A 25,332-nucleotide genomic window follows, 5' to 3' on the forward strand; every position below is an offset into this window, starting at 1 on the left:
GAAGTAAGAATAATTTGTTTTATTACTTAATTTTAAAAATATATTAACAAATTAAAGTTTTTGCTATTAAAAAATTAATGAATACAACATATTAACAAATCACACATTACTTGGAGTCTATAGGGTGCTATTGGTATTATAGGGGTCTCCCAAGGTCACCAAGGCATAAAAAAGAGATTCGACCCCATACATTTTAGAAATCAAGAAGCCTTTTGGATTAAAGGGGAAATGTCTTCAACGAACAAGAACAGTCCAATTGCCTTGATTCAACCTTTGTGGAAAATATGAGTGTGGCAGTTACCAAGGTGAAGTCGAATATTCCTGAACTTGTCTCTGTCAAGTACCAGCAAAAGTAGCACTGATTTACAGTAAATACCCATTGAGTGAAATTCATGATTTCTTTTTTTTTTTCTTTGAACACAGTGACTTTGTGTGCAACTAAGGCCTGGTTCATTTTGTGCACAGGAATATAATATGTATCTACGGAATGTTTAAATTTGGAAGAAAAAAAATCAGATTTAATTTTGCCAATTACAAAGACTTTGGTGAATGCACCCATGAAACGTGGGGTTCAGTACTTCAAGAACATTAACAACCACTGATTTATCGTCGTTTTGCACGTCGACTATATTTGTTGTTCCTATTGTTTTTTACCTGTATTGCCTCTCCGCCGTGATGATCTGCTACTGTGAGAGTCTTTGAGGAGGGAGCTGAGGATTCTGTCGCTTACAGAATCTCTGTTAGAGGTGCTGCTGGCTGTGGCTTCACTGTCCCTCACCAAGCTATCGTAGCCACTGCTCATTGTACTGTTCCTGTTCGAGAAATACAGCGACGTTTTACCCATAGCTGGCGGCAAATCACCACTTAGCACACTTGTGGTGTCGCTTGCATGTCCACTCATACGAGAGGGTGTGCGGGGAGAGGTGACTTGGCTGTATGGAGAAGGAAACGGGCCTGTTGGGTCCAGTCCTGATAATGTGGGGCTGGCGGGCCTTTCCTTTACAAACTCTGAAATGTGACCATTGGTGAATCCCTGGATGGCAGATTTTGTGGATGAGCATGTGGAGCTTTGGCTGGGAGTCCGGCTTATGGCGTGAAAGGAGGGTGGAGGGGAAGAAGAGAGAAATGAGGAAGTACTCTCAAAGCTAACAGTTTTGCTGTCTGGGGAAAGACTGGCACTCCGGTTGATGGAGTTCTGCAGGCCATTACGGGGGAGACTGAGGTTTTTGATGCTGGAGGCAGACAGGCGACGCACTTTGGGACAAGCCATCTTAAGTTTCCCTACAGCAGACAGCTTTGAATGTGTCGGCCTGGGTTGAGTTACATTTTCAGAAGGAATGGAATTATGACTGTGGCTAGTCTGGCGAGTCTTTCTGGAGCTTCTGATTGATCTTGGTATTGTACAATCCCCAATACTATTTCCTTTGTGAGCTCCTTTGCCAGACCCATCACAACTTCTCTTGGAGATCCCCTTAGAGCTTGGAGAGGTTGGTAAGTCACATGTGTTCCTTCCAAGGGACGTGCTGGTCAACTGATCTAATTTGGCATGGAAAAGCCTGCCACTCTCCTCCAAGGGAGACATCCTCCTCCCAGGCATATGATCATGTTTCATGCCTACCTTTGAGGTCTCAAAAAATGATCCAGCACCCCTTCTAAGAGGTCTCTTAGTATGCTCCTTGTAGTCTGTTTCATATTTCAGTGAAGAGGAATTGTGGAGGCTGTGGTTCACCGGGGAAGAGTGCTTGCCTCGCCTCCTCTCTAGGGTTACCCCTGGGCTACAAGGAGTGGATGATGTCAACCCCCTTGGGTCTCTAAAACCATCTGCCATGTGATGGTGGCTTTCCTGGCAGTTGGCATTTAGCCAGCTTCGAGGCAAACTACCTGTATTAAAGGACGCGCAGGCCGTTTCCAGGCAACCTAAAGAAACATCAATTACCCTACTATTCCCAACACATCTGTGAGCTGATTCATGCCCCAGTGAAGCCTTTGGAGGGTTCATGGAGTAAACATGCTCCCAGTCTCCATGGTTGCTCCTTTCTGTATTTCTGATCCTCTCTCCACAAATTTTGTTTTCCGCATTGTCGTTATGAAGAGATACATTTCCCAAGACCGTTGTGTCACACGAAATCTGACTGCAGCTTGGGTTACATCTCTTCTCCGATCTTATTTCATGAGTCTCAGAGACAGATTCTGGACATTTTATTGTAGTCCCAGTTCTTTCTCTTTCTTTCACATCATCCGAATCGCACTGTTCTTCTGCATTTATCAGCATCGGATTTATAAATGAAGGTAGAATTCTTTCTCTTCTTGAATGATACCTTAATTTTTCAGTATCAGTTTCCGCACCTCCTAGATGAACAAAAGTGCTCTGAGTGACCTTTGTCTCACTTGTTGTTGCAGACTCTTCAGTTATATTGCTTATAATTTGGATTGGTTGGGATCCTGCAGAGCCTTGCACGTGTGGCGTTGACTGGGCAGCATCTTTGATGCAAATTATATTCCCTCCTGCCCTCCCACTGTCCAGCGTGCCGCTAATGGTCACCTCCTCCACCATAGAGAAGACAAGTTCATCTTGACCTTTCAAATCCAGCGGCTGTTGAACAGTTACAGTGATAGTTGCCTTCATTTCCTTAGCATCCTTTTTGGGCTCATTAGCCGCAATGTCTCCAAGTAGAACACTGCTAGCTAAAGGTTTTGAAGAGGTGCAGGAAGGAGAAGGGGGAGATGCAGGTAAACTCTTTCCAACTGGTGAAGTCCTTTTGTCTGCTTTGAACCAATCAGCTGTTTCATGACTCTCCTGTCTCGCTGCAGACTGAAGGGGACTGTTAGTAGCCATGCCCTGAGTTTTGACATCTACAAATTGAGAAGACAGTGTTTCAGCAGAGTGAATGGCTCCGGTTTTTGGAAACTGATAGCGACAAGCCGCGTTTTGATTGAGAGGTTGATTCAGTGGCTCCTCACTGGAACTGGTTGCACTGCACTCCTCGCAGTCATAAAGACCAGAGTCTTCTCTCTGAAAATTATCCCCATGAAATGCACCATCTGTTTGTTTTTCCCGACGGTAGCCTAGCCCCTGCTTCAACATCTGTGATGCCTCAGATAATTCTGTAGTAGCCTGTTTCCCAGTCTCTTTCTGAGATTGTGGTTTTTGTGTGATATCCTTAATAGGAGGGCTCTTTGAGGAGGACTTTAGCAAATCCATTGTTTCCTCACCGTCAATGCAGCCCAAGCGCTCCTGAAGTTCGGCAAACGTGTCGCATTTAAGACGGTCCCTCTCTGGCTTCTTCATTTCAGATTGCAGCATTTCATTCTGTCCTTGAGCGTCGTCTTTCTTGTTCTCTCCATGGAGTTTGGGAATTTTCAGCAGCTGTTGGAGCAAAGCGGTAAACTCCGGGTCTTCCATGTCAGCCTTATTTGGGTGTAAGGAGGGTATAATGGGCACAAACTCAGGTTTTGACAACCTTGGGAGTGCTCTAGCCTGGATCAAACCATCAGAGTCTATTTGGATAACTGTATCACAGGACTGGTCACTACTGGAGTGTTCATCAAGCTCCCCACGGAGACGAAAATGTTGCGAGTCAACATCAACTTCATCTGTGGAGTGGAAAGCTCGCAGGGATAAAGATGGAGGGCCTCTCTTTTGTCTAGTCAAACTCCTGCCATTAGGTGAGCATGAGCTGGATTGCTGTTGAATAGATAAGATATATTGGCAAGGTTACTTTTAGTATTGGACTGTATTTGACATGAGATACATACAGATATCTTCTGCAGGTGTAAATTGTACTTTACTACTATTTTAATGTTTAGATTTTAGATACCGCACAAATTAATATACAATCCCTGTATATGTATATAAAATGAGTGAAATGACTTAATTTGTGACGTGGTACCTTTGTCCTCTTCTGTGTCCTGCGGATGCGAGAAGCCAGCTGGATGATGGAGGTGGTTTCCTGGAGCTGTGCCAGTGAATTAGCAACTTGAGCAATAACTGTGGTGTGGCAGTTAGCATAACTCAAAGACTCCCGAAGAAGCATGGTTAACTTACTTCCCCTGCACAGACAGACATCCATCAAAATATTACTTGAGCCACATAAAACAATACATTTTCCTTTGATACGGTCTTATCAAGTCTTATCAACAACACACAATATTACAGGCTATGTGTAGAAATTTTTAGCACCGTGACTATTCATAAATTACATTTCAATTTGAAGAACTGATGGGTAAAATGGGACTGTATTCATACTCTGCATACAACACAATCGCCACAGTGAACATAAGACAGAGGGAACACGTGCCTCAACTGTTAAGATATTTATACACTATAATATATACTGTACACCTGTGTGGAGTTTGGATGTTCTCCCCGTGCCTGCATGGGTTTTCTCCGGGTACTCCGGTTTCCTCCCACATCCCAAAAACATGCATGGTAGGTTAATTGGAGACTCTAAATTGTCTGTAGGTGCGAATGGTTGTTTGTTTATATGTGCCCTGCGATTGGCTGGTAACCAGCTTAGGGTGTACCCCTCCCTCTCACCCAAAGATAGTTGGGATAGGCTCCAGCAGGCCTGCGACCCGAGTGAGGATAAGTGGAACGGAAGACGAATGAATGAAATGAATATATATATATATATATATATATATATATATATATATATATATATATATATATATATATATATATATATGGTAGTTTTTCTCATATAATAACGTCATTGAACAACTGATCATTGACTGTTATGTGGTAACAAAAATTATAAAATTGCTTACTTTTTGGGGATTGTTTTGTGTCCACTTAGTAGCGACAAAACAACAGGGCCTAGGTCTGAATGCGGAGGTTTATTTCTGGTATATCCAACCCCACCCCTCATACCACTACAGACATCAATCATGGTCAGCTTGGTTGGGCCACGTGAACCTAAAGCAAGAAAGATTATATTCAAAAATAGGAAAACATGAGCTTTTAAGTCAATGTTCAACTGAATTAAATAAGCAGCAAGTTTGGTGTTAGCTGGAAAATAATTAATATGGAAACATGTAATTTGCCTAGGACAAGCTCCCATGGTAGATAAATATTTTATTACAACCTTTTCCAATGGTGCAGTTTTCTTGTGTGCGAGGGGGTTGGACGTGCAGAGTAAAGAACATTATGGAGCTGTTGGACAAGAACGTGGTGAAATCATTGTGCCGACGTGCTGCAATGGCTACATCCAGGAGGGAGGCAGCCCGCTCAGCAGTTGGGGCCTTGACCCTATTGTGGTTCCGGAGCTGAACAATAAGTAAAAGAAAAATCGTGTCACAACTACTCATAAACACAAATCTTTCCATAATTACAAGAATAACTTCTCAAAAACACAATTACTACTTGCTAATTTAATGCTTTATCTGTGAAAATATTGTAAAAAGTATCAATTTTGTCTTTCTACCTGTATCCCATGGATGGGGTCCTCTTGGAGCCGAATGTGAGCTCTTGGGCTGTCCCTGATGCTGCCTACAGAAGGGACGACCTCTCCCAGTAGATCTCTCAGTGTGTCCTCCTCTCCGCAGCAGAGTTCCACAGCTGACACGGATACAGTCAGATCCGTCCACGTCTTCTCCCGCCGCTTCTCTATGGCGCTGTACAGCCAGGAGATGGCACATGGAATCAGCCCAAGCTTCTGGATGCTCTCACCATTCCCTATCATGCTGGACCAGGAGCCTGGAACAGACAACGGTTTACAAGGATTGTATATGCATCATAACACACAGGGCATAACGCTACAAAATGACATAGAAATATTTGTTTTTAATTATACCTGTATCTCAGTGCATAACTACAGTAAAAATAATATAGTTTTTGGAGTGATGAAATTCACACCTGAAAACTCATTATCTGGGATTGAAATAGTATCTCAAGAACGAGATTGTATCATTGGGTCAGTAACAAATGCATGCGTGAAATATAGCCGTGGCAACAACCATGGGACGTTAAGCTAGCATATGCCCCTCTGTGTGCCAAATGTTAGGCATGGAAAAGGACTATTTACTAAATTAAATTAAATACTTACATATTATGCATAGTATAGCATAAATAATAAATGCCTTTATACATCAACACAGGGATTTGACAACAACAAAAAAGCAACGTTGAAGTATTTGGACAAAGGGACATAATATTGAAAAACTAAATATAATATAGTGTAATATAATATATAAAAATATAAGATACAATAAATGTAACAGTCTGACATTTAGACAAGCTGGCTGTCATCAAATTTTTCTGACATGATGTTGCAGATCTCTAATTTATGTATTATGTATGTTTAATTTTAGGCGGCATGGTGTAAACTGGTTAGCATGTCTGCCTCACAGTTCTGAGGACCGGGGTTCAATCCCTGGCCCCGCCTGTGTGGAGTTTGCATGTTCTCCCCGTGCCTTCGTGGGTTTTCTCCGGGTACTGCGGTTTCCTCCCACATCCCAAAAACATGCATGGTAGGTTAATAAAAACTAAATTGCCCGTAGGTGTGAATGTGAGTGCAAATGATTGTTTGTTTATATGTGCGCTGCGATTGGCAGGTGACCAGTTTAGGGTGTACCCCGCCTTTTGCCCAAAAGTAAGCTGGGATAGGGACCCTAGTGAAGATAAGCGGTACAGAAAATGAATGGATGGATGGATGTTTCATTTTATATTCTCAGGGCATGGAATTGATTGCAACTGGACTGTTCTGTTCTGCTCATCAGAACAGGCTCAGTTTAATCTCTGACCGTTATCTTCCTTGTACAATGCATTGACTGCAGCTGATGTTTAATTTTCCTCGCAACCTTACCAACAAGTTTCATCTTTGTGAAAAGTCTGCTCACACGTGGTCGGAGGCAGGCGACGATCATGATGGATGAAGCATTTTTTTATTAGTTTTTAAGCGTGTTTTAAGACAACAATAATTGGTTTGATTTTTTTTTTTTAACTTTACTTACCAGTTTTTATGTGACCTTGGGGGGCCCTGGCAATTGCCTGTATTTACCTAATGGTATTCCGTCTTTGTGAGGCAGAATACAGTCTTGCCTCACCTCGTCACCTAGCTGCCGTTTTATGCAATCATGTAACACAAATATTGATATTTAACGTAACTATGGAAAATTAGAGTGTATATTAAATAAAAGTGTCTTAAAACATTATTTTGGAGAGGTGAACAGGCAGTTGCATATAACCTCCCCTGCTGTAGTATTATAGTTTTACCAATGGATAGTGCTATTACTTTGTGCTATTTCTGCTTTTAGTCTGGGATTGCAATCTGAGGTGAGGCTAGCTGCATGTTGCCGCACTTTGTGTCTTGCCCATGTATTTGAAAGGGAAATGTGCAAATTCTGCAATTTTCAGTTTCAAGTCAATATTGGATTCCGAAATTAAATCAATATAAACCACAGACTAGAGAACTACAAATGAAAAGAGTTGTATTTAATCATTATTTTTCACTCACTCATGCAGATGAGGCTGTGTCTGCTCTGCCTCCCCTGACCGTACGTACCTGATGTTATGTACTGGTAATAGTGGCACAGGGGTGCAGAACGGCTTACTCAAAATATCACTTCAGAAATAGGCAGATAAAAATTACTTGGTTGTTTAATTTCAAACTTGATGGTTGAGTAAGCACTACAGAGATCCAACTATTTGTACACAAGCCTAAAAAGTCAGTTTTTACGACAAGTCACCTTTAAAAATGGTGGTCATATTAACCATTACTGCATGTCACTTCTGGGTCCAATTGTGTACATAAATTATGCTTTTAACAAAACACCTTTTTTTCTGGAATCATGCCCAGTTGTACCTCATCATGCTCTTTTACCAAGCCTTTTTTATGGGCCCTTTTTACCCATTTGTCTGATCCAAACATTTATTGAATGAGGATAAGAGAATTGGTTTATTCCAATTAGAGGCCGAACTGGCTGCTACTGTCTGTTATTCAGACAGAATAGTATGCTGGGGACGAGATTGATATCCCTCGGCTGCGGGCCATGTGTCGTCTGCATTGGCCAACTAATTCATTTATGGAGAGTAGCTCCATGTGAAAAAGCAGCTCCAAGGAGACCCTGCCCTTACCCTCTGTGTGTGTGTGTGTGTGTGTGTGTGTGTGTGTGTGCGCGTGTGTGCGCGTGTGTGCGCGCGTGTGTGTGTGTGTGTGTGCGTGTTTGTGTGCATGTGTGTGTGTGTTGTGTGTGTGTGTGTGTGTGTGTGTTCTACAGTATCTAACACAGCAAGGGTAAGTGCAGGGGTCCATATCTTTAATAGCAACATTTTACAGTCCATTTTCTTTACAATCCCCTCTGCGCTCAGAGCATCCCCAAAATATAATAAAAGGTGGGTTTTTGAGTGCTGTGTGCTTGAGTGTCTGTCATTTATGGGAAGCTTTACAAAGCATTCATATCATTGACTGGTGGGTTTTTCTGTGCAATGTCATTCATGAAAAATGAATGGTTTTGTTGAAGAGGAGTCTAAATGTCAGCGGCACGGTGGCCGACTGGTTAGAGCGTCAGCCTCACAGTTCTGAGGACCTGGGTTCAATCCCCGGCCCCGCATGTGTGGAGTTTGCATGTTCTCCCCGTGCCTGTGTGGGTTTTCTCCGGGTACTCCGGTTTCCTCCCACATCCCAAAAACATGCATGAATTGGAGACTCTAAATTGCCCGTAGGCATGACTGTGAGTGCGAATGGTTGTTTGTTCCTATGTGCCCTGCGATTGGCTGGCAACCAGTTCAGGGTGTACCCCGCCTCCTGCCCGATGACAGCTGGGATAGGCTCCAGCACGCCCGCGACCCTAGTGAGGAGAAGCGGCTCAGAAAATGGATGGATGGATGGATGGAGTCTAAATGTCATTTTCATATAATTTGATCAATAATGGTAAAGATACACACACACACACACACACACGTGTATATATATATATTTTTTTATTTTATTTATTTTTTTATTATTTTTTTTTTTTTTCTCCATCCATTTACTTCATCTCATTTAGCATTTTTTTTCTGCCACCTTGGATTTATATGCATAAATGGCTCCAATGCTGAGTCCCTTTTTGAAACAGTTATTGATGATTTAAAATTTTAGGCATTCAGAGTATAAATGCAATCCTTATTGACAGGGAAAATGATGGTGACCCGTGGAAATACATGTTTTTATATTGGTGCATAACGGTAAAGACATAAACAGCTTCATAAAAATCATGTGAGTTGCACAATTTACATGCATTGCCCTTCAAACCCTAAGGATACAAGTGCATAAATTATCCGAACTACTCATTAAACCATTACACTTGTCTTTATACAATCGTAATAACGGTAAAGACATGCAATAGTTCTGACACTTTCAAAAATTCATATATATTCATTCATCTCTCAGAAATAACACCTTTTATTTTGGTGTCTGCTATTGTGTGAATCCAAAATGGCTGCATAATGGTGACAAAAATTCAAATACTCATCCATCCATCCATCCATTTTCTGAGCCGCTTCTCCTCACTAGGATCGCGGGCGTGCTGGAGCCTATCCCAGCTGTCATCGGGCAGGAGGCGGGGTACACCCTGAACTGGTTGCCAGCCAATCGCAGGGCACAGAGAAACAAACAACCATTCGCACTCACAGTCATGCCTACGGGCAATTTAGAGTCTCCAATTAATGCATGTTTTAGGGATGTGGGAGGAAACCGGAGTGCCCGGAGAAAACCCACGCAGGCACGGGGAGAACATGCAAACTCCACACAGGCGGGGCCGGGGATTGAACCCGGGTCCTCAGAACTGTGACGCTGACGCTCTAACCAGTCGTCCACCGTGCCGCCTCAAATATTCATATCACTACAATTAATTGATTTTCTAAAGGAAATTCAGTGGGCCATGTCTTCACCATTATTGATCAAATTATAGGAAAATGGCCCTTAAAAAGCAATACTTCTCTATTGTTACTGTGAAAAAATACATCCGAAAGTTAAATTAGAGCAAAGAGGACCACAGATGGTTATTGAGAACACAGACAAAAATGATGAGTGGGTTGAAGAGATAAGGGGAGGATGGATGACAAGAGGAGTGGGACTAAGGTGTAAGAGGAGGGGGGATGGATGGGTGGTCCTTGAGAAGAGATAAAAGCATCCCACTCACGTTTAAAAATGTGAACCCGTGGCCCCTCGCAGCAAGCGATTACTCACCCACATCAGCGCACCCCAAACCCAGGACACATCCGTCGCTGCCGCTCAGCACACAACGGATGACATCAGCCAAGACGCCTGCACACACCTCAGTCTGGTCAGGAGGACAAAAAACAGAACATTTTATGACTCATTTCTGCAGGCAAATTTTACATTCAATGCTCTGTGAATTCCCTTGGGCTTTAATACTGTAAGCAGAGCTCAGACAGCCTTGAATATAATCGACTAATTTGCCAATTGAGCTCTCCAGACAATATCATTTTCCAAGTCGTCAGATAGACAGAAAACCATTAGGTGCGTGCAGAGAAAACCAAGACTTCCATAAAGTTAAATCAGCATTACTATGCACTGATAGGAAATTACCAAACAAATTAACAAAATTAAAGGAGTATTTGGTGATGAGGATGAAGCACCAAACCTGATTGGAGTCTTGAGGATAGACAGCATCATAATGAAAAGCCTTCAGAAGATCCTTGCCATTCCTGGCAGAGGTCTTCTTGGCACGCGGTGGACTTTGGCACACAGGTTCTAATAAAATGGCTCTTTTCTTGGACGGGTCGATGTGAAGAACTGGAGGTTGGCCCTCGTTAATTGCTGGATTCACTCGTAACACAACTTTGACCTGGAAACAAAATGATGGAAACAAACACAAACCATTTTAAGGTTTGAATAGGTCAATAGGAACTATACCAGGAAGTTCTTGAGTCTCGTCTATTTTAAAAATAATATAGAATATTGTACATATAGTAACGCCATTAAATAGAATGTAAAGAAATGTAACCGTTTTTGCAACATTTCTTGCTTCAATTCAATGGAAATTGTGCTGCTCATTCTCGTTTGGGTGTGATCAGTGAAAATTAACCAAAAATTGCGATGAGCCACAATTAATTCATGATTTACCAAGGGGGATAATTACTTTTTCACACAGGGCCAATATTTTTCTTTTCTTTAATAAATGAATTCACCATTTTAAAAGCTGTTTTTATTGTGAATTTTCAGTTGACCTGGGTTATATTTGTCTGATATTTACATTTGTTTGATGATCTTAAACAAAGTGGGAAAACTATGCAAAAATATAACAATTTGATAACAATACTTTTTCACGGCACTCGAAAAAGAAGTCAAAGCAATGACTCAAATTTCATCTCCAAAATACAGTATAAGCCTTGGCCCTTTCATCTGAAAATGATATGACCACATTTCAAAACTAAAACTTGCTGCCATTGCTGTCACACTGTGCTTCACTGCAACGGAGTTTTAAATGTCTTCATATTAAATTTACAACTATTAAAAATGCCTGGCTTGTGAAGACCATGAAATATTTCTATAGTGCATCTATGCTAACACATCTTCAGATTTACTGTTTAAAGGTCTTTCACAACAACTTTAAGTTTTAATTAGATATACTTCCATGTTAAATTAAGAATCCTTTTGTTTTTGTTTGACTATAAACAGATGTTGGGCAGCACTGCGATCTACCAGAAGAGATGTAGCATAATTGAGCGCAAGAGGAAGAGGCGTAGAAGGTCCCCAACTAAGCTCCAGCAGTAGTCGTTGTTCCCACAAAGCAAAGAGCACATACTGCATGCCTGTGATTATTGTTATATGCTCTCTTTGTACAATATGTGTTGCTTGTCTGTGTGTGTTAAAGTAGCAGTTTGAAGGATTACACATATAATAACTGTAACCTCTATGCTAAGTTACGTTAGCCCGTCAATGGGATTCTAAATTATATGTTAGCATTGAGCTAACACTGACTTTCGTTAGGCAAAATTACAGCATGGTTTGGTTGAATATTTGGGTGTTTTTAATGTACAATATTTAATTCACTTGTTTTATGTATCAGTTTTAAGATGGAATATATCATTTACCATAACCTGGGGTTCACTATAGGACAGAAAGCACGGAAATGAATCATTAGGAAAGCAACATGTTAAATAGTACCGGTAATCTAGCACTATAAACACGCATCTTTTCGATTGATGCATAGCAACTTCAGGCACACACCTATGGCTACAGTCACACTGCAGGTCAATTCCGATTTTTTTGGTCATATGTGACATGTATCTGATTTTTTCCACGTCAATGTGAACTAGAAAGGATAAGTGGTTTGGAAAATGGATGGATGGGTAAACAGTAAAGTTCCAATTTTGGGGGTGGGCGAACTTGCGATTTTCCATCAAGACTGGTCTAGACCAGCACTGATCTGCAATTCTGGAACTTCATTAATGTATTTTTATGGTCTTGGCCTTGTCACGGTCTCGGCTCATCTTGGTCTTGTCTAGGTCTCAGCTTGTCTCGGTCATGGCTTGACTTGGTCTTGACTCGCAAATGTCTTGGTCTTGTCTTGGTCTCGTTGAGTTCTGGTCTCGGGCAAGTCTTGGTCTTGGATAGTGTGGTCTTGAGTACAACACTAATGCAGCCACTCACAGCTGTACATGGCGATGCAAACCCTCCGCTGTTTTTCATTAATTACTTAATGCAGTGGTCTACGGGAAGCTGGGTTCTTGGAGCTCTTAAATTTGGTTCGATCCTGACTGACAGCTACTTAATAAGGCTCACTTCATCTTCTCACGGGCTCGTACGGTGACGAGGGCAATAGAATGGGTAGTTCACTAAGGAGAATACGGAGAATGAAGGTAAAGAGATGTCAAACTGATGTAGGACATTCAGTCGAGGTCAGTTGTCGGCATAATGCTGGGATGAAATCCATGTTGCCGCATGATATTTTTTTTTCTCTCTCCTCATAATTTTGACAATGTATGCAGTAAAGTGTTCGCCGAACCATATTGAACCGGTGTCAAACTAAATTTATGAGAGTTCAATTATTCAAGAGACACTTTAACAAGCTCAGAATTTTTTTTCTTCTCTGTCACGCATAAAATCTAGCACGCAACTGAGTTGAGTGCTTGGGCAGCTAGGGCAGGCTCTATCTGAGCCGCTATCTGTAACTCTAGACTCAACCCAAGAGTCTGTTTCTGAGACAAGGACGAGCAGGCCATCGTATTGATTGAGGCCCATTTTTCCCAAAGGACAATAAGGATGGTGAAGGAGAGAATAAGATGGAAGCATTAGTGCCACATAACATTGCATCATGAAGAAGGGGGGTGATACAGGATCCCCTCTAAATTGAACGTAATGTCTTTACAATTCAATACGGTTGGTAAAAATGCTTACCCGATGGCATTTGTGGTTTAGAATGGCGCTTGTAAAGCTCCACCACCAGTGCACCTATACTGCTATTTGTCTCCACACATTGCACTGCGTATTGAAACAACCCACAACCAACATTTGTGATATGTACAGGTAGACCTTCAAAATTACACCATTCACCATTTACCATTCTGACTCTTTTTATCTTCTGAGTCAGGCTTTAACTCAGACAGTGCTCACTTGTAGTAGCTGACTCTGATACTGCCTCCAGAATATCCATCCATTGTCAATACTCCGTGGCGGCACGGTGGACGACTGGTTAGAGCATCAGCCTCACAGTTCTGTGGACCCGGGTTCAATCCCCGGCCCCGCCTGTGTGGAGTTTGCATGTTCTCCCTGTGCCTGCGTGGGTTTTCTCCAGGCACTCCGGTTTCCTCCCACATCCCAAAAACATGCATTAATTGAAGACTCTAACTTGCCCGTAGGTGTGACTGTGAGTGCGAATGGTTGTTTGTTTGTTTGTGCCCTGCGATTGGCTGGCAACCAGTTCAGGGTGTACCCCGCCTCCTGCCCGATGATAGCTGTGATAGGCTCCAGCACGCCCGCGACCCTAGTGAGGAGAAGCGCCTCAGAAAATGGATGGATGGATGGATGTCAAGACTCCTCATCTTGTTCTAGGTTGCGAGAAACTGGAGCCTATCCCAGCTGACTTTGGGCATAAGGCAGACTACACCCTGAACTGGTTGCCAGACAATCACAAGGCACATATAGAGACCTTTCACACTCCATTTCGTGTTTGTTCCATTTATACAAATAACAACTTTCCTACTGGTGCACGTTTACTGGTTGCCCACCACTTCCAATATATAACATTTACTCTTTTTGGCTATGTCAGACAAATCTCAATATACCATTCACTTGACATTTTCACAACAATAATAAAGTTTTGTGAAAACATTGACCAAATCTTTATCTACTTTGGTCAAATTAGTTTTTTCTTTTTTAAAATCTGTCTCATGATTAATCAGTCTTTAATGAAAATGGCACATAGACCTCCACTAAGGCTGAACAATACAACTGTAAAGACAGTATATTCAGGTCACTCATTAGACTGAAAAATAATTACATGGCACGAACAACAGTTGCCCTCCACTCTTGTAGGTGGCGGTAATGGAAAATACAAAACGTCTCCTGCCACACACAGTAAGGTTTTGTCTGGTTCATGGTTCATGTGCTCAATTTTCCTGTACATGTGTACCAGCCATCATTAAAAGAAATAGCAAGAATGCTTTAACTGAAATAAATTATTTCTCTGTAGAGAGAGGATGATACACCTTGGGTGAAACACAAGGACAGACAGTAACACCAACACATGCAGTTATGAGATACAGATTTGTATTCCATGCGCCTCTGCTGCCAAGAACAAGAACCAAAAATAGATGTTTTGGCCACAAACTCTCTGGGCGCTCACTGGGTGGGCCCAGCTGACGCTGATTGATTGGGTCCTACTGGATCCTGATGTTTTAGTCAGGGACCATGTAACAGGACCCTTGTTTTAATCATTAGATAGATGCTGTAGCTCTAAATCTAAGGGACTGAAGTGAAACGTCGCTGAATAACCTTCAGTATATAAGGATGTAAATTTACCTTGGCAACACTGGGCGAGTCTTTGGTTCTGATAGCAGCTTGGAGCAGGCAGGAGGGGACAGGCGGAGGGTTTTTCTGGATGAGGTCCCTGAAGCTGTTGGAGAGATGAGCAGGTGCTGCGTCGGAAGCCTGGCCTTTTCTCCTCGATGTCAGGTTGAGCTTCTCTGCTGCTCTGTAGGGAAAGCGAGACGTGTCATAGCACCGACACTCTGTAGCGCAATGGATATTTGCAATTAAAGTTTTCTTTCTTTCTTTATTTTAAATTATTATTAATGAGACATTTACCTGGCCAAAAAGGACATGGCAGCAGTGTTTGCGATGTTCACCACCCTGGAGAGGTGAGGAATCTTGGAGCTAGTGTGTACAATATCAGTACATCTTAACCCAGCATTGTCTGAAGCCTGCCACAGAGAGAACTGCATGTTAAAATCCAAGCATGTAATTGCACTCAAGCACCCTCTCTTAATGGTTACATTATTGTGACGTGTTAGTCTAAGTGGGGCACACTGGGTTAAACGTACACCATTAGTCACATGACGGCTGTGGAGTGCGAGGAATCATTTGTAATGGCTACAAATGAGCGCTGCCCGAGTTAAAGCGTGACTCAGAAGATAAAATGATGCCGTAAATTGAACATTTCATTAAATATAGTATAAACACGCACACACAGCTACATTAGCTACATGGCTGCATTTCTACAGCATTAAATCTTTACATTCAGCTAGCACCTGCTGCTGGAACTCCCAACATCTTACAATGTATTATCCCCCTCATATTTACTGCACTTGAGTCTGCTACTCTCTGCTTTGACGGTAGAAAAGTAATTGGATTTTATATATATTGAAACATGGGGTACATCCTGGACTGGTCGCTATTCAATTGCCCAGTACATTTTAGACAAATAACCATTCACCTGGACGTGCTAACTATTAGTCTATTGTGCTGCCCAATAGCAACTATAACCTTCCAAGAGTGCTGAGAGTACCTGGGGTTTACTTGAAGCAGGAATCTATTTAAGAAGAAATTTGTTGAAATGCTTATGTGTGGGTGGAGATTATTTCTGTGGAACGGGCTCACATGAGCAGTTTCTATCAATAATGCAGTGCAGTCTGAGGTGAAACTAATTATTTCCTACCTGTTTCCTCACCATCACTTTTCTTTGGCGCACCTGCCTGAACAGTGTTCAATTTAAAAATGTGCACTTGCTGCACAGATGTAACACTCTGCTAATATTCTGTATACAGTATATCGATTGTTTTATTTAAGTGATTTCTTTCTTTTCAACCCAGTTGTATTGTTAGTTTGTCAAAACCAGCCTTTCTCAACATTTGTAAGCCACGCACACACTCCATTCAACACTTTTTGAGAGTTTGCAGTGTTTATACCCAACAAAGGCAACATGTATCTTTTGTCCAAACCTCATCAGGTGGAGTTTTAAAAAAAAAAATAAATAAATAAAACGAACTCCGACAGTGGGACAGAATGTCTGGTTTAAAAAAAAAAAAAGGAAAAAAAAGCCCAATTTTTTTTTTCTTTGTGTCCTACTTGGGTACAGTACAGAATTGGAGGCAAACAAATTGTATTGTATTCAATGGTGAGTTATGCATTTTCCTGCTACTATGATGTCACACTATTTATGTAACTCCTGCATTATCCAATTAAGAGTGCGTGCAGTAAAGTAAAGCTAGGCACCTCATTCTTTTCCTGTGAGGTAAAAAGGCGGTGTCCCTTCGAGATTTTTGTGTGTCCATTCTAGAGTTGATTTATTCAAATGGACGATGCACCAAGTGCGTCCATTCGAGCGCAGACTAAATGAATTTCTTCTATGCTCATATATTCAGCCTGTTCAGCCATTAGTTTCTCTTTCTTTTTGCATTAGCGCTTACTGTATATGATCTCTTAATTCCTATATTTTCCATTCTTATTTCCGCTACACCCTTCCACTTTCTCTGCAGTCCCATTTCCTTGCTGCTATCCAGTTTCTCTAACGCCTTTCCTTTCACATTATTCCATCATATCCGCATAATAATATCATATTTATCTGTTCCTACTCAACAGACCAGTCTGTATTCTCATGTATTTTTTCAGGAAATATATGCACACTGATAGTTGTATTGTATTGTTGTTGTGAAATTCAGTTAGAATGTCAGTTGAGAGAAGTGTGTTGATTGCAATAAAATGTGTATAGTCGTAATGTTTTTTTTTTATTTCGGACATGGGAAATTGTAGCAAGTGTGACTTCCATCAAGCTAATGCATATTTATATTTCACTGTCTACCCTTTTAAATAGCACCACCCCTAGAATTGATCACAAGAGCTTTTTGACGGGCTGCGTTTTATGACATGGGTAAATCATGACCCAATTCCATTCCATTAGCAGAAGTACTTATGACAACGTCAGCAGCCATGGGATCTAAATAGGCTGTGAGCAGGACCAATAAATCGTCGCTTTGCTGATATGTGCACCTATAAAGATGTACATTATCCCTGAAGCTCATTAAAAGGGGGATCACATGAGAGGGCTGATGTGTGATTTAGTGTTAAGGAAAGGCGTTAAGGGTACCTGATTGTGGGGATAAAAGTTGACACCATCAGGAGACACACGGTGCTGGTCCTCAACCCAGCGGTCCATATCCTGGTTGGGGGGCTTGGCTACCCTTCGTCTGAGTGTCTGTGGGGTTCTCTGTGGAGTTCTAGGGCTTCGGGGCGTCCTGGGGCTTTGAGGGCAGTGATTCAGGCTATGTGGTTGTGAGGCAGCTCTGTCCCCGAGTTTTGTGTTACTTTGCCCCAACAGTAGCGCATTCCTGGCGCTGGAGGATTGATGACCCCTGTTCAGAGCCAAGTGCACTGCCTCGTGTTTGAGCTGGTTCAACTTTGTGCCACAGGTAGCACACTCACCCAGCTCCATGCCTCTGTCCCTGGACCCTATGGTGGACCGGTTGTGGACGCGTAGGTTGTCTTGAAGAAATGCACACAGGTCACTTGTCTCCTATAGAATTTGACATTTTAGAATTTTGACCGTTATTAAATCATGGTAGTCACATAAAGCAGTACTAAGGAAAAACTTGCCACGAAACAGATTCAAAATTCTTGTTGAGAGTACACTCATTGACTTGTATTAAGATTTGTGCCTCTGTCACTGCTATGGTAACCCAAGATAATAATATAGTATAGTAGATAATTTAGTGGTCCACAATATTGGTGGACCAGCCAGGACACCTCTCTCTCTCTCTCCCTCTCACTCTCTCTCTCTCTCTCTCTCTCTCTCTCTCTCTCTCTCTCTTTCTCTTGCGTGGGTTTACTCTGGGCACTCCGGTTTCTTCCCACATCCCAAAAACATCCGTGGTAGGTCGATTGAAGACTCTAAATTGCCCGTAGGTGTGAATGTGAGTGCGAATGGTTGTTTGTTTATATGTGCCCTGTGATTGGCTGGAACCAGTTCAGGGTGTACCCCGCCTCTCGCCCGAAGAAAGCTGGAATAGGCTCCAGCACGCCTGCGACCCGAGTAAGGATAAGCGGTACGAAAAATGGATGGCTGGATAGATATATATGTGTGTGTATTTTTCATCCATCCATTTTCTGAGCCGCTTCTCCTCACTTGGGTCGCGGACGTGCTGGAGCCTATCCCAGCTGTCATCGGGCAGGAGGCGGGGTACACCCTGAACTGGTTGCCAGCCAATCGCAGGGCACATAAGAACAAACAACCATTCACACTCACAGTCATGCCTACGGGCAATTTAGAGTCTCCAATTCATGCATGTTTTTGGGATGTGGGAGGAAACCGGAGTGCCCAAAGAAAACCCACGCAGGCACGGGGAGAACATGCAAACTCCACACAGGCGGGGCCGGGGATTGAACCCGGGCCCTCAGAACTGTGAGGCTGACGCTCTAACCAGTCGTCCACCGTGCCGCGTGTATTTTTCAATATTATATATATCTTTATATTGAATAAGCAGGGATAAGCCGCCAATATTTTTGGAATTGGTCGCCCCCACCTTACCCCCCCCCCAAAAAATTGAAATCTTCTTTTGTTTTTAAAAAGAAAAAAAGAAAAAGAAATTGAAAAATAAATCAGCAAAAAGGTGAATCAGCGGGTGCCGAACCGCAAGGATGCGGGTGTCCACTGTAGATCCATCGTTTGGCTTATTTAGCTTCTTTATCTTTGTCTGTTAATAAAAGCACATTAACTGCTATCTCTTCATATACAGTACACCAGTGGTGTCACTTCATAACTGGCAGTGCGGAAGTGCAATAATCCAATTATTCCTTACAGCTACACATATTATCTGTAATGAACACATACATCAGCCAATTTCACATGTGCAATCAGACAGGGCATGCAGACAAGTTCAGCCATGATTTGAGATGCTGGCCAAGTTCTGTGGTAAAGTAAAGTTTTCATTTTTGAATGAGTAAGAAAAGTGGCAAAAGACTTCAGGAAGTTGAGTTGGAGATCTAATAAATATCCTTTTTTTACAATTTGAAAAATATTCATATCTCTACACTAAAACAATTTTCTGGAACTTTTTTTAAATGTGTGGGGCAAGGAAGCAAAGTGTATATACAGTAATGCCATTGGTATCATTTGATTTAGCTTTATTAATTTAGAGTTATGTAAAGCGCGTATCATCCATCCATTCATCCATTTTCCAAACCGCTTGTCCTCACTAGGGTAACGGGGGTGCTGGAGCCTATCCCGGCTGACTCTGGGCAAGAGGCGGGGTACGCCCTGAACTGGTCACCAGCCAATCGCACGGAACATATAAACGAACAATCATTCGCACTCACATTCACACCTACGGGCAATTTAGAGTTGTTGTTTTTTTTCCCCAATTAACCTACCATGCATGTGGGAGGAAACTGGAGTACCCATAGAAAACCCACTCAGGCGTGGGGAGAACATGCAAACTCCACACAGGTGTGGCCGGATTTGAACCCGGGTCCTCAGAACTGTGAGGCAGATGTGCTAACCAATCATTCACCGTGCCACAGTAAGTGTGTATCAGAATGATGCACTTCGATTCAGAAAACCTTGACATGCTAAGTAAAAAACGAGTTGTCGAGTTGAACCCTGACTGTCAATTGTGTCGACACGGATCAACAATGTGTCACTTGTCATTGTGACAAACACACTGCTGTCACTTGCTCTACCCTTGACCACACACGGAAAAAAAACACAAACGTTTACAGACACTTGCATCCTGCCCTTTGCCATCTGTCCAGCCCATTCGGCAAGTTCACTCTGACAGTGACCCAAATTCCCTCAGTGGACTACAGACGGGGCTCTCAGCTTTTGAAAAAAAAAAAATAAAACATTACAGACTAAACATTATACAAATGAACAGTGCTTAACACATTTACAGTGTTAGACCGCCTGTCATGAAGAGACCATCCAGCATTGTGACGTGCTTAAATGCAGACTATTTTAGTCTCAGTGAGCTCTTCTCATTTTTCTAATTGGAAAAGGAATGGGGATATCTGAATTCACTATTTATACCCAAATTGGAGCCAGTCGCTGATCTTCTCTGAGCATGAGAAATTTACCATAACATTCAACCACTAAAGCTTATTTTTCTGTTTAGGAATGCAAGTAAATAACTGAAATTTGACATCTTAAACAAGACGTAATGAGTAATGTGGTTTACTATATTTCAGTTTTTGTTTTTTTTTGTAAAACAGTAAATGTAAAATTAATGGATAACAATTTATATTTAGCATTAAAAATATGATGTAGGTTAAAGGGCTTATCTTGTAAACATTGGTGTTTTAACCATTACAGAAACATACAAAATAATTTAGGTAATTACCAATGCTGGTAATTTAGGGATGCTACAGCATAAACCTTACATTAAGTGATGGTCTGGAATACATTTGTTAAGCACTATATTTTTATATTAAAGACAAAGATCAATGCAGGGTACTGATCAATCCTGGTTCAATTTTCAGCTCATATGCAAAACACCATGAATTCACGCTAACCGCAAGATTGTAACCACATGCACACTCTGATGAGATGAATACATGTCGCTAAATGAGGTGATAAAAATGTTATATAGAGCTCTCAATTTGATTCAGTGCACCAATGCAAACTACACACTACTAAGTAAGTAATTAAGTGACTTTGGGCTTGTCACATCATGGGTCGCCATAGCGAGTCACTTACATGATGTGTGTGCTACTATTGATCGTGCCAATTAACTGAGCACTATTTTCTTCATAATGGCAAACGTTTTAATACAGCTCATGTAGCTGGTTGTTTTATGCTTTTTTTAGAGTCGAAAACATTTTGCTGACAGCAGCCGACTCGAACACATATGCTTGCTTACATTTAATAAAGGGAAATGTAATATTCAATGCACTTTCAGACTTTATTTTAAATTTAGGCCTTCCCATAGCACCATTCTACTTCAGATATTGAATTCTTGTTCGCGCGTAGAGAAGGAGTGCAATGAGTTTCTCAAAGCCGCCCCACTTTAGCCAGATTGCATGTCCATAAAAGGATGACGTAGCTCACTGATGCTCTCGAGAAACGGTGCTCGAATCAATAAAGCAGCAAAAAGCTGTCTGGTTTATCAGATTATTGCACGTGACAGTCCAATGCCTCTAAAGAGTGGTCTCTGTCTAAATACATGGCCCATCCCACTGAGGAAGACAACAATAAATAGCCTTTCCTCCAAGGGGAGACTCGTGGACATGACCAGGGATGTTGAGATTAAATATTTATGCCCGTTTGAAGCCACTTGCACAGGAATGGCACTTGTCTACTTTGTCAGTTGAAGTGTGGATGATAGATGCTGGTGGTGTGACCTCAGGATACAGGAAAGTGGGCCTTTGTTTTGAAAGACAACTGTCACTGGTGAGGCCACAAGAACACGAACACATTTTTTATTGCCATCTTTAAGATTAGTTGTCCATTTGCTTCCACAGCAAAAACAAAATCAAAAACAAAAAAGGACAGCGATTCACTCTTGTTTTGGTTCCCTTCCACATATTGGCTAAGCGCAACAGCCACGGTGGCCCAAAAGAGTAAAAAAGGCTCACTACAGCACAGGTGGACCCAGTGAGAGTTACAGGTCCATGGATGAGAATGTGCAAACACTTGACTTGCCTAGTTGCTGACAACTCCTGTCACAAGTGGTACAAAAAAAAGATTTCATAATTGTCATTGACTTTAATTCGTATTTGTACTGTCAAGTGGTTCCACGGGGTAGTTAAACACACTGCTACTAAGTTCTTGTTAGTTAAACAAAATTCTGGACTATATGGAACTGGTTGACGAGAAATAGCTCATTAAAGCCAACTTACATCAGACATTAAGAGTGAGTAAAGTCACATGGTCGTTTAATTTCATTTATACAGTGGTTAAGTTACTTTTCCAGTTGTATAAGAACTTTAAATTTTCAAAACCATTTTTTTTTTTACACTATTAAAGGTTTTATGATGATGTTAGTTTTACCTTGGAACCGATTGATTCAATTTTTATTCATCCCTATGGCAACATTTTGAAAACAGAAGCTCACCCTTTTTTTTCTCCTGGCAGGTACCAACGTATTGAGGTGCATCTCGATGAATTACAACATCGTGGAATAATTTATTTTAGTAGTTCAGTTCAAAATGTAAAACTCATATATTAAATAGATATACTGTGCACGTGAGATAAGAGCGCTGGATGAAGGCAGTGAACTCAACTCAACTCACATCACAAAAAGGAGCAGTTTGGCAGATAGTAAACAATTCTTCAAAAAGCTGTTTATTGCTACTTCCAGTTGAAGATTACCGTCAAACTAAGTATAAAACAAAGAGAATTACGCTATGGGTATTTTAAATCACCACATAACTTTGCCTTAAACTCCATTAGCTTAGATGTGTTAACGAATACAGTTACGGTGTTAAAACACTTTCAGCAACATATATTTGAACACCAACAGTGGAGTAACACACGGAGACAGACAACATGACACGTATATCATGTCTGCATTATACTGCCCCCAGGTGGGCAAGGCGGTCACTTATACAGGAGCCCCACAATATCCATTGAACTGAAGAAAATAATTTGGAAAAAACGGTTAGATTTTTTTTATATTCGATTTAATTATGTTATCATAATTGTTTTTACAAAGTACAATATAATGGTGTGCTATTTTGTTTTTTATTATTGTTAAAAACACATTGCAAAAATATTTGTTGGGTTTTTCGGAGCTCACGGAACACGTTGGAGTGTAATACATAATAAACAATCAATATACATCTTAATATAAAAATTAGGTTGGAATTGGCCTTCTGAAAAAGTATTTCCACTCTTTTTAATGAATCTGTACAATATACTTTAGACGTTTCACTTTTTGAATTGAACCAATAAAATACATGACATTGTCTATGGTGCTTTAATTTATTATTATTGTGAGATTTGTTTTTTGTTCTTTTGTTTTTTTTTGTTTTTTTACAAAGTTCACAAAATTGCCACAGCGCCATCTGCATGATCTGATGGTTCTCTGCCCCCACTTGTCCCTGAATGTTTGTGAGGTTGTTGTTTTTTTTGCTGTGTTTATATATATATATATATATATATATATATATATATATATACTTCTTTTTTTTTTACGCAATACCTGCTTAGACTGTAGACTGTGTGAGCTGTATATTGAAGAGATGCAGTCTGGACAATCTTACTGACCTTACAGGCGAAGTGATGGTGTACAGACAGGCCGAGAGCTTGTTTCTTGAGCGCAAGAAGGGTGGCTGAGCATTTCTCACAGCGCGCATCTTTCCTCTCAGACCTCCCGAGACCAGGATTTCTGTGCAAAGTGCCGCTCAAGGACATGATGCGCTCTCCCAACGAACCGGGGAGAGTCCTGTAGGACGGGACAGCTTCTGCTCTCGGGTGGTACATGTTTCTGAATCCCCGCGCACCCTCGGGCGTGGGACGGGAGTCGCAATCGTTCCCTTTAATACTTGCGCAAAGTCGGGAGGACTCGCAGTGATGCTGTACTATAGGGTCCTGAGAAATAAAACAATGATGAGAAGGATGTATGTGCGCTCTAGCGGGGGGGGGGGGATTAGATAACAATCGATGTAGAAAACAGCAACCACACCCAAATGTTTTCTAGCAGCCGAATAATCTTAGTCGGTGTATAAAACTATAAACCAAGCAATATTATTTGAGAATAATACAGAAAATCATTTGTTTCGTCGGAAAAAAATGAGACTTACCGAACGCGTTCCTCTGGCAGAGGCAGTAAATCTTTCTTTGCCTCCTGTCAGAGATGACATGACAACTTGTTAATATTTAAAAAGATATCCGAACAAAGGCTGCACGCACACTCGCGTGATTTTTCCAAAGCTCCATTGGTGCAAAGCGGGAATTTTCCTCCCATGGTGGGTTTGATGAAGAAGGAAAATGAGTAAAAGTGCGGAGGACACTGTCAGAGTCGGATGGATGACGGTGACAGTGTCGGAGGTGGAATGAGCGCACGGTGAACACTCGTGGATTTCCAGACCGCGTCACTATTCAACAAGTCCTCAGGGGGGCGCTCAAGAACGATGTACCGATAGCCAAGCAACAGCGCCCTAATGATCATTTGCATCGTTTGCATGTCTGAAATTTGGCAAATATATAGCATTATCATTGATGATTTATTGTTATTGGTTGAGAATGCTGACTTAGACTGTATAAATAGTTGAATACAACAAAATCATAATAGAGAGCATTGCAAAATAAATACAATAAAATAGATCAGGAATTAAAAGAAAGAATCCTTTATTGTTTCCCAGAGTGGAAATTCAGGTTCTACAGCAGTACGAGGTAAAGCAACACCAATGAAAAGAATAAAATTGTCCATCCAATTTCTATGAAGGGTCACAGGTGAGCTTGGACTTACCCCAGCTGACTTTGGACTTTTTTCATGTCATCATCTGTGGAGGTTGAAAAAGTAATTACAGAATGACTCAATATTTTGACAAAAGTAAGGTGTAAGATATCTTTGTTCACATATAGGGAGTATAAGTCTCTTAATGTGTGAGGAGTGACTATACACCTGCTCCATATGTGAAGACATTTACAGACATCAAACCAAGAAAGCATAAAAAATTGCAACCTTGGAAAAAAAATACAAGTGTCTTTACCGTTAATAATCAACTTATATGAAAACGTCACTGACAAAAGTTTTTTAAACAACTATTTTATTGAATCTCATTAGATTGTGCCAACGTCCCAAATGAAGTGGATGGTGACTGAGTGTGCCTTATTCATGAATATGCTCATTGTTATTATAGTAATGACTTATTCATTTCCTCGCAGGTGGTTTGGTGTTGTGTGAAGGCAGAGCGACAGATGGGCTCTTGCTATAAAAATAAAGTTGCGCCG

At 41.3% G+C, this 25,332-nt stretch overlaps 1 protein-coding gene across 2 annotated transcripts in view; it reads right to left on the minus strand.

Annotated features, from left to right (window-relative positions):
• The window catches only part of kif26bb (kinesin family member 26Bb), a 30,427-nt gene extending 5,099 nt beyond the window's left edge, over window positions 1-25,328 (minus strand). The window contains exons 1-13 of one of the 2 annotated variants that reach the window (XM_061753578.1): window positions 24,848-25,328; window positions 24,180-24,223; window positions 23,644-23,967; window positions 17,533-17,958; window positions 15,255-15,370; window positions 14,970-15,141; window positions 10,588-10,791; window positions 10,170-10,263; window positions 5,427-5,698; window positions 5,088-5,268; window positions 4,771-4,918; window positions 3,891-4,050; window positions 655-3,685 (exon numbers count right to left, since the gene is read on the minus strand). In XM_061753578.1, coding sequence (XP_061609562.1) covers window positions 655-3,685; window positions 3,891-4,050; window positions 4,771-4,918; window positions 5,088-5,268; window positions 5,427-5,698; window positions 10,170-10,263; window positions 10,588-10,791; window positions 14,970-15,141; window positions 15,255-15,370; window positions 17,533-17,958; window positions 23,644-23,859 — 5,020 coding nt within the window. In that variant the 5' untranslated portion in view covers window positions 23,860-23,967; window positions 24,180-24,223; window positions 24,848-25,328. Of the gene's footprint in view, window positions 1-654; window positions 3,686-3,890; window positions 4,051-4,770; window positions 4,919-5,087; window positions 5,269-5,426; window positions 5,699-10,169; window positions 10,264-10,587; window positions 10,792-14,969; window positions 15,142-15,254; window positions 15,371-17,532; window positions 17,959-23,643; window positions 23,968-24,179; window positions 24,417-24,847 lie in introns of those variants that run through there. The other variant, XM_061753577.1, reaches the window with a different exon arrangement.
• Window positions 25,329-25,332: the final 4 nt, after the last annotated feature.

Source organism: Phyllopteryx taeniolatus, chromosome 18 (assembly GCF_024500385.1).
Source record: "Phyllopteryx taeniolatus isolate TA_2022b chromosome 18, UOR_Ptae_1.2, whole genome shotgun sequence".
NCBI lineage: Eukaryota > Metazoa > Chordata > Actinopteri > Syngnathiformes > Syngnathidae > Phyllopteryx > Phyllopteryx taeniolatus.